Source organism: Cyclopterus lumpus, chromosome 5, assembly GCF_009769545.1.
Source record: "Cyclopterus lumpus isolate fCycLum1 chromosome 5, fCycLum1.pri, whole genome shotgun sequence".
NCBI lineage: Eukaryota > Metazoa > Chordata > Actinopteri > Perciformes > Cyclopteridae > Cyclopterus > Cyclopterus lumpus.
In genome coordinates, this window is record NC_046970.1 from 13,075,359 (window position 1) to 13,085,931 (window position 10,573).

General features: G+C 39.1%; 1 protein-coding gene across 1 annotated transcript; it reads right to left on the reverse strand.

Moving 5' to 3' along the window:
• Positions 1–2,472: 2,472 nt before the first annotated feature.
• Positions 2,473–4,624, reverse strand: apof (apolipoprotein F). The gene is made up of 2 exons (XM_034533488.1): positions 4,529–4,624; positions 2,473–4,016 (listed from the first exon to the last, which is right to left on the reverse strand). Exon 2 carries the CDS (start codon positions 3,998–4,000, stop codon positions 2,690–2,692), a length of 1,311 nt encoding a protein of 436 aa, XP_034389379.1. The 5' UTR covers positions 4,001–4,016; positions 4,529–4,624; the 3' UTR covers positions 2,473–2,689.
• Positions 4,625–10,573: the final 5,949 nt, after the last annotated feature.

Sequence of the window (10,573 nt, forward strand, 5' to 3'; positions counted from 1 at the left end):
ACTTCTACACACATCTCTTTGTTATGGAAGGTTCATCCTTATCACACAGGCAGAGGGAGGCTTCAACCTCCCTTCCAGGCTAAACGCTATACCTAAATGGGATTTCCAGCTGTATGACAAATTCAACAGCAAACTCCAGAGCAAAACTATTGCTCCCCTTTGTTCTGAGAGAACGTGGTGAGGAGTTGTTTACCTCCGAATGTGGCCCCCACCACAACGGTCCTGTACAATAGTTGCTGCTCCATTCCTGTACAAACTGTTCCAAATCACATTTTGTGTTTAAATTATTGGTATTTGTATGTAAAATTCCATTAAAAAAAGAAAGGTACAATAGGCTATTACATACTTACACTTAGAAAAAGCTGAATATAATGTATCACTTACCACCACTAAGTAGCCATATTTAAAGATGCATGTAAATATTAACATTTTCTATTAATTTACAATAGATATCAGGTAACTTCTAATCTTCTTTTTGTAATTTTTTTATAAACACTTAAAAATGTACTTACATTCCAGGGTTATTATTTGGTGGTGTATGTTGTCCAGCAAGCTAGCATTACCTGGTCTCTGAGGGAACAGTTGCGTTAGTTATTCATCCTTTCAGTTCCCACTATCACCAGTAGATGCCATACTTATCCCACCATTTCAGACATTAGTTTAAATTAGTGAATTAGTTATTAATAGATAAATAAATACAAATATTTATAATATATTAATAAATAAAAATGTGCCGCGGAAAAACTCATCACCTCATCATATAGGGCTGGAGAAAAGTCTTGTTTTAAAAGTGGCCCACCAGAACCTGAAAGCAGAGACAGTACTAATTTTATTATTTTAATTCCCAGCATATTTACTAATTCAACAATACAATTATATTCACCATAAGCTTGATCTCCCTTTTGTATTGGTTGATAGGCAGTTTAAGAATATTGAGCGTACAAAACATCATCCTGTAATTCAACAAAATGTATTTTGTATAATCTAAACTCCCCTTTTGTTTGTTGTACAGAACACCTGCTCACCCAGAACCCGGAGGTAAGATTCTGATTCTATCAAAAAACAACATTGGGATCTCTGTGCTGTGGATAGATGGAGAACAAGTTTTACAAGTTTAAAATTGAGGTTATCTTCCTTCTAGACAAAAATACAAATTATTTAACATTATTGAATATAGATCTTAAACTGGTGTAGCTCCTTTAATCAAATCGAATGCCTAACTACTTCCAGGAAGCAGGCTGTTATTTGTACTGTACAGGTTTATCTGATTCAGCAGCACAATGTTTGTTCTTGATATCGTTCCACTACATTTGGAGAGCTGCTGCATGTTCATTGCTGACTTTATATTTAATTGGTGGGTACTGACTTTGGATTCATCAAGCTTGGATTGAGGAGTGTATAATAATCTGTTTGGTAAATATGTGCAAAGTTCACCGTTTACAAACATGTTATTTCCCTAAATAACTAAATAAGATAACGATCCATATATAATTATTTTGTTCAGGGTGCTGTTCCTGGTGAATTGGAAAAGAAGAAGGCTGTACACACACACACACACACACACACACACACACACACGCACGGACGAATAAACAAACCCATTGAGTTCACTTAACGTTTCCCTTTTTGGACTGTGAGAGAAGAACCACAGAAACAGAGAGATGTCAGCCACGTTGGGTTTAAATAGGCCTCAAATAGACATTCAGAGACAATTTTCCCTGTATAATTGGGACTTGCCATTGTAGTCTAAATAATAATAATATTAATAACTTCTTTTTTTTTAAGTCTCCCAGTATGTCATGTCAGTGTGACAGTGAGCAACATGAACAATACCATGACCCTGAAACCAAAGCAGCCAAACTGGAACTGTGCTTTGTCTTTCTCAAGACAATTACAATACAAATAATATTAGTGTGCACAATTACCACACTAACAGTCACTGTATGCACACATATAGATTTAAACACTTTATTGACTTTGAAAGAAAATTAACAGAAACATATACAACTACAAAACTTAGTTTTCATTATATTGTCCCTGCAATTAACACCAGAGGTGGGAATGTGACCCAACAAAACATTTTCATGGAAGGGAAGAAAATAATAAGAGTGATGAAAGACAATGACCAGAAGAAAAGACACCGGATGAAGAGCAAAATGAAAGTCTTGAGGGATTCGAGGTTTAATTTCCTGAGACCTGTTCTTCAGAAATTTATGCTTAATATGATACATTGTTCAACTATTTAATCAATCATTCACAAAAGGAGCTATTTTTCTAAGCAAAACATTTAACAGCTTACTTAACTTGTTAAACCTTGTTTGCAATTTATGCATAATGTATGATTACCTTTTCACTCTAAGTACTTTTCATGACATTTTTCATTACAAAAATCTTCAATATAGAATATTTATTGTGTCAAACTGTGTAAAATGAAGTTTGTGCAGTCACACAAATAAAAAGCTTTTTCCCCATTTCAAAAATTCATTCTGATGATCCACTGAGTAATACAAAAATGTGTAATCTTATTTTTCAAATAATCTAGATTATTTAACGCCTGGTAAACCCAAATCAACTATGTCAGTTAACAAACATTGATCCTGTGTTACTGTCTTTTTTTATTTAATCTATAAACTAAATATAAAGATATTTATTGCTAAAGCTTCACATGCTGATTTATTGATCCTTTAGTCTACTGGACAGTGATGACGCCATCCTCCCGGTTGAACTGGTTCACCAGCACGTCATCTTCCTGCTTCATGGAGTTGAGCAGATACCTGACGCCTGCTTTCACACCGGTCTTCACCCCTGCGCCCAGTGCGTAGCCTGCCACTCCGGCAGTCCCCCCTGTGGCCACCATGAGAGCATCTGTGCCGAGGTCAACCGCGCTGAGGATGGCTCTCTCCTTCGCTGTCTCAGAGCAGTTCACTGAGGCATAATACACAGCTGTACCGAGGTTGTAGAGGGTGCTGACTGCAGGGATCCACTCAACCACGTTGTACACACGCTCCTCGCTTTTGTTGATGCAGCTCCTCTGGGGGCTTCGCCTCACCCGTCGGCCCGAAGCAGCGGAGGTCAGAACATCCTCATCTGCGCTGCACTGACGGATCCAACATTCAGACTCTGTGGATTCAGAGGGTAAGACGCGGCTGCCTTTCTTCAACACTCCCTGGTACTTTCCAGGTTTGAGTGGTCCACTGCTGGTCACACCAGCACACAGGACTCCCAGTCTCTCACAGGCACTCATAGCCTCCTCTAGATCACCTGTGGCTCCTTCCATAGCTGTTCCTGCCAGTGTGGTTCCACTCACCCTGGTCCAGCCCTCACAATGCCCTTCATGCTTGGTGGAACCGTCTCCCACCATGGTCAGCTGTTGGATGTTAAACATCACAGCCTCCATGTGGCACCCTGCTTGATTCCTCCCTAAAGGCGATGATGCAGGTGCAGGCGTGGATGCAGACTTGCTCCCCCTCCTCTCTATCAGACCCTCCACCTCCATTAGGAGCTCCTCCGTGTCCACCACTCCCAGCAGGTCATACAGCTTGAGCACCAGGGTTTGTGCTTCCTGTTGGCAGCCTGCCACCACCAACACAGGCACTAAAGAGAGACCCAGGAGCTCCTGTGGGAACATGGAGGATGATGGGTCATCCACGGTGCTGGCAGCTAGCAGCTCCTCACAGCTGACGTTCCCCTGAATGTGGAGGTGATCTTGAATCTGCCCCGGAAGCTTCGCCCTGAGGATTGATATTATATTTTCAGCAGATCGAACTCTCTCCTCTATTTGGGCAGGATTGGGGATTTCTGCGGATGGAATATCGAGCTGGAGTTTGGGTCCCAGGAGAGACGGATGATCCTGTTTGGCTGTTTCCTTTCCCGCTTCATTGAAGTCAGCTCCTGGAAGTGGAGTGTTTCTCAGCGCCAGAGGAGGTGGAATCCTGCACAAAGCCTGTTCATTCAGCAGGAGCTGGATCACAATCAGCCACTTCAATTTGGAGGACATCATTCCAGTCTTGTTAGAGCTACAACATCAAACACAAAAGAAAAGTATAAGACAACAACATAACAAATGAGCACATACTGTGATCCTGCCATACGTCTTTTACTCTCATGCAATGATTCATTTTTAGTTATGGCTATCCATTTTTATGTCTCCCCTGTTTCACTGCAGACATTAAGAACATATAAAATGACTCATGACTCTCATTATGTAATGTTTCTAGTGGCACAATTAGTTATTGGTCTATATTGTATAATTTAATGTTTGAATCTAGTCAGCCTGAAAAAAAAGCCCTCTCAATAAAGGAGAGCAGCAGTGCATTGCAGTTGTCTACATTACAAATAAACAAAAAAATCTATATATTTAAAATGTGCAAGAAAGAGCTACACATCTTAATACAGGGCCTCTACACTGAGTGTGTCCTCTTTCCCCTGTACTAACTACAACTAAAAATAGAAATGTTGTTGTTCCCACAACTTTTTAATTGTATTGCTTTTTTAAAAATCCTGTGGCAGCTTTGTGTTCAGCACCTACCGTAAAAAAAAATCAGACGTGGAGTCCAGAATGGAGGAGTGCGACCAAGATGGCTGCAGCGTGTAGGAGGATGCTTTTCGTTTCCCTTTTTTCCCCTCAAAACATGCATGGCAGTCTTCTTTCTCTTTGCCTCCAATGAGAGTCTTCTCCTTCACACATGACATCCCACAGCCCTCCCTCTGTCTCATCGGTCTTTCAGCTGCTGCTTCTCTTTGGCCTCATTGCTCAACGGGGAGATCAGGGCTTGAATATTGATTCACGTGGGGAAAGTCCATGTGTTCTGAAGCAGTTTTGTTTGTCTGCCCCACTATCCTCTCATCCCTCCTCGTCCCGCTGCTCTCTCTCAGGCGTTAGGTTTTGTTTTTGATACAAATACTTGAAAGACATCTTCCCTCATGCCGTGAGCATGTGAGGAAAAGTGATAAGTGAGGAAAACGAGGGGCTATCTAAGGTAAAGACTAAACTCATTCACAACTCCACTTGATGTATTGTTGTTACTGCACACATGCTCATTGTTGCTACATCTGAACACATCACCTTTCTTGAATAAAAGAAAATGATTAATTTTATTCTCTGAAGCCCTATTCACTCACACACACTCACAGAAGCTGTTGGTAACGGTCCATCTCTTTCGCAATCAGAGCACCCAGAATAGCATGACTTTGCCCCCGAGCAGATGCAAGGCTGTCCAATGACAACCTTGCATCTTGTGTAAAAAAAGTCACATGAGCTCAGAAAAAAACAGCCCTGTTTTCAGATTTGTGACCGTGCATTTTTCAGATAATCCAATGGATTTTTAAATGAGCTCAAAAAGAGGTACTTTTGAAACAAAGGTCACAGCCTCAATGCGTCACTGCTTGCCTCAGGTTGCAGCATGCATCAGCACCAAACAACAGACAATGTGGACACATATTTCCTTGGAGTTAGTGGGGACCAAATCAGTTGAAAGAGAGTTAATAGACAAATATTTTAAACAATTAAACCATAACTGCCAGATGAGTAAAAAGGCAACTCCTTGTTTGTCATATCATCTTTAAACGGTGATATGTCAACATTGTGATGACAGCTTGTTTCCGCTTTTCTTTGCTGCATCATTTTAACAAAAATAAATCAGGAACTTGCGTGATTGTGGTGATTGTGCATAATGTGCATATAGATATTTACTTTTTGTGATATATTGTTAAATTATTGCTTAATAAATTGTCATTCTTGATGAGTTTTTGAAGATCCCATGCAGAAACTGCAGGAACAATGTAACATTATATGCTTCAAATGTACTTCATATGTGTTGCTTATTCGGGTCGTCAATTCTGTTTACAATCAGATACAGAAAATAAATATTTTATGATAATTTCATGAGATAATATCAGAAACCTATTGGAAGAAGGTTTTTGACACTGGATGTTTATTTCAGTTATTTAGTTGACTTCTGTCTTAATTTTCCTTTCTTCGGTGCCTCCAAAATGAGAAAGGAAGGGAAGGAAATCTATCTTTCTCTATTGGTTTTGTCGAGTGGGGATGCAGCTCTTCCATTGTCCCCTGCTGGAGAAAAAAGGTTGGGATCCCTCGAGGAATGGAAGCCGACTCCGCAGCTGGCCTCAGCCACTCTGAAGAAAAAAAGTTTGATTTGTGAACATCATTACTGAAGCCAAATCGTCATAATGTGGACTGCCTGCAAGGTAAATGTGGAGATGTTGGTTGATATTGTGTTTTTGTTACCAATCTGAAAAATTGGGAACTGAGTATAATTAACACTTGGAATAAATCGGAATAACTGCCAGAGTCCAATCAAAAATGTGTTAATTTATTTGTTGTGAGTCTCATGATCTCACACTGATAATCCCAGTGCAATTATCATGTCTTCGTCCTTGGCAGCACTAGTTGAGAGGGACTTACAATGATTTAACATTTCTATTATGCAGTTTACAGAGTGTTTTGAGAATCCAGAAATAATAGAAATGTGAAACTAAACTTACTTTAAAAACTGTGTCAGAATAGGAATGAGTAATGTTCAACACTTTTTTCCTTAACAATTAACCCTATAATGTACTGTTAGTCAGGGAGAAGTAGTAAAATACAAACCCAAATGTTGCCTTTTCTCCAAGTCAAGTTTTAGTAAATGTTCAGGCCCACTGTGTTTTATCTTGCACATCAATAAGATATTTACTGCAAAGTAAATCTTCTTAAATTGAACAATTAATAAAGAGAGGGGTGTAACAGAACAACAAAGTCAAGAAATCAGGATTAGGGCAGTGCTATTTAAGTTTAGCTTAAGTCGTCTTTTCCAGGCTGCTCTTCTGAACACTTCAGCCACAACGGACACGTAGTTTCCTAAGGAGGAGTTGTTGTTTTGTTCGACAGAATATTTTTTGTTCAAATATGACCTTACTAATTTCAAGTGGGTGTAATGAAACTTTTCGGGTATTTGTCTGTGGAAAGAAAGGGTCAGCCGGAAGGCTTCCGCTTGTCCTTTCATTGGTTCAGAGAGTGTAGGAGTTATTTGGCTCTCTGCTCTTACACACCAGTTATTGACGTTGTCGACAAGACAGCAATATCCGCTTACAGGGCGTACGCTGTTTCCAAGTCCAGTCCAATTACACAGGCACATAATATGCTCAATTTCTCCTGAGAAACACACACACACATGTGCAAATACAAACACACTGTTGTTCAAGGTTTAGCCCGAACCCTTTCAATTATTTGACAAGACTAATGAGAACGGTTGTGTGTGTGTGTGTGTGTGTGTATGTGTGTGTGTGTGTGTGTGTGTGTGTGTGTGTGTGTGTGTGTGTGTGTGTGTGTGTGTGTGTGTGTGTGTGTGTGTGTGTGTATGAGAGGGGAGTTTGGGTAGTGGGTGGAGCTCTAATTGGATTACAAATTAACTCAAGGACTTCAACAATTGAGATAAGAGGCTGCTGATCAGAGACACATTTTCAGTCGGCAGAGTTCCTTTGATACCAAGTAAACTGTTGGTCGGATCAAGATTTTTCAACACAGGAGGTGAGATGTTCATGTTGTTTTCATTCATTTTAAATAGATTATTGTGAGCTTTAATGTCGTTATGAGAGGTCACTGTTCACCAAGAAAAGACATTCTGTAGCAGCCTTTTTTCTGATTTATCAAATAACTTGCATGCCTTATTGGGTGAGTGAGTAAATTGATTGATTGCAGGTTTGGTAATGTCAATTTATCTGCTGTGTGTATTTATGAGTGTGTATTCATCAGAACTTCTCTTTGCCTTGCTGACAGCCTAGGCAGGCCAACCGCACGTTTCTATTGGTACATGTTAGAGCATTTGAGCGTTCCCCAATGGTTCGCTCACGGCTGCTGCTCTGCTCTTCTCTTATACGGCAGTTGAAACTAATAACATCGACCTGACCGACAGCGCTGTTAGCACCGTTAACAATGAGCCACCAGCTCGCCATCGACATGTTGAGAGCCAATCAGAGGCAATTGAAATGCTCCTAATCTTTGATCTTGGACCTTTGAGGTTTATTTAAGCAATTGTTAAACCCAACTACCTTTGTATTCATCATTCAGTCATTTTTACAATCATAATTGTCCATTTAATCTGAACTGAATTTGTATAAACCATTTACGCTCATCTGATTGGTTTCAGAATGATGGAGAGAACTACAAACTGCTGCCGCACTCGTGCTTCACTGGTCACTTTAGTCGCCTTTGTCATATTTCCTGTGAGGTCTGGATGTAGCGAATATAATTACAAATCACTGACAGAGGTAAGACTACATACATTTAGGGCTTTTCTCATTTCTCGATTTGGGCCTCCTCGTCTCCTTGGGGTTACCTGGAAATCGATCTGAGCACTCCTCCTTGAAGGACGTCCCAATTACTAAAATGCATTTCTAGGATCAAAGAGGTTGGCCAGTGGAGCTATAAGGGACCCGTGGTCTTATATTATCTTCAGGATGTGGGTAAAATATGAGCAGGATACAGACTAATAGGCATCCCATCCTTTGCCCCACACAGCATTCAGCTGCTGAACAAGCCTTGATTACATGGTCTGAACCTTTGTTTTTTACTTGATTTCCTTTATCGATTTCCCATATAAAGCTTTTTATATTGTTTTTATGAAACTCATGCTTTAATGATATTATATGCTGTCATGTATGGTTGATGTTCTTTGAAGATTCTTGTATATGCTCCCTACGAAAAGCCAATACCTCTTAGGATTATAAAGGTTTCATTTATTCTTTTATTTATTTAAGTGAGTTATGGCCGGATCCATTGTAGCACATTTTCAAAACAATTCTACCGTGGGAAGCTGAAAAGCCCAATCATTTCCAACAGGCTAAATTGTGTTTTGTCTTTCAGGCTAAGCCGGAGTGCTGCATTAGAGAAGATGCAGAGTTGAAGAGATCTAGAGACATCGACTATGACAGTTTTATCGGTCTAATGGGAAGGAGAAGTGTTGCTCAACCAAAGAGTGAGTTTTTTTTAATTCAGTCTTAAAGTACTCTTCTCCCGCCTAACCTCTAGCTTCTTTGGCATGTCACAGAAACACCAAGACAAAGTATGAATACAGCTTTTTTCTGTAATAACCTAACATATGATGGTGTATATTACATGTTCTGTTCATCTTGTTGTGTAGGACACATTGATCACATCTTCGCTGATATGTTGGGGCGACTAACAGGTGAGTGACATCAGCAACACACAGCATTCATTCAGTAGGTATACAATATCTATTGATTTACTATACTTTTTATATTTACAGAGAATTGTTTGGCTATTTGTAGGACAATCATACAGATATTTGTGCATTATGATTTTTTGATCAATATAAAAAATACAAAGCTAATTTTCCCCAAAGAATATGTGCAGATTTTTGATTAACATTTTTGATTATTAACATTGTAGCCTGACAATAGCCCCAACACTTGGACATCATTTGAAGCAGATATTGAGTATGAGATTTAAAATAGGAACAATATAGGCTAACATTTGTTTTTACATCTCACATACATATTTTTGTATAATTCTTTTTTAAATCTATCAATTTTAAACTAAACTTCCAATGAAACTAATTTAGTTATTACGATAACTACTTGTGAATGTATTAGAGTTGTTGGAACGTTTAATCTTTTTTTGTATGAACAGGAATGGCTTGTCCTTGTGTTGAAGAGTATTTACAAACTAAGAGAGGCCAATTCATCAATTATGGGAGGCAGAGGTAGAAACCTTGGATGTGCCTCACTAAAATTGAATAACCAAAATATTGTTGTTGAATCCTTTACAAATATAATTTTCTTTACGAAGGTTTCAACGCTTTCCGTAATGGGATGCCACGCCTCCTCCTCCTCAACAACAGACTGTAAAACCTGCAGTCGCTCACAGCTCATTGTAACAGAGGACGATGTGTTAAAGTTACTAAACCACAGGCAGGTGAAAAAGCCACATTAACCATGCATGGATGCTTTTCTACTGTCTATGGAAATTTTTCTGACTTGTTATCATGTAAACAAGGGTCAAAAACAAAAGTACAGTAAAATATGCATTTATTTATAGTGATTAAAGTACTAAACGATCTTGCACACTGATCACATGTGGTCACACAAAACTCATTGACATACTTAATTAAGTGTATCGACTCAATTTAGACATCAATACCAACATGAATACATTTCAAATATAAATACAGTACTGTACACCTTTCCATTAGATACCATTTGAATGTTGGAGTAGATTGTCAAGGACTGGATGTGTTGTATCTCTGGCATCAGCAACCAGATGTGTTGGGCCCGCAGAACAATCAGCACCAAAGTCTTTTGCTACTGTAAAACTGTACGAATTAAAATCCATTTCAAAAGGAAGCAATTGTGGAAAACATGCTGATTTGGTTTAAACTGAGTGTAAACACGTTAAAAAAAAAGGCATTACCTCACAATTTTTACCTTGAAAGAGAACAAGAGGTTTAAGTGGTTAAAAAGAAAAACAGCCAATAAACACTCAAAAGTGCATTCAGTTTTTACTTAAACAAATCTGTTCCGTCTGATCGCCACTGAATCCTGTCTGATTACTGAA

Coding starts and splice junctions, on each gene's coding strand:
- apof (XM_034533488.1), bottom strand. CDS start 4,000: ATGATGTCCTCCAAATTGAAGTGGCTGATTGTGATCCAGCTCCTGCTG.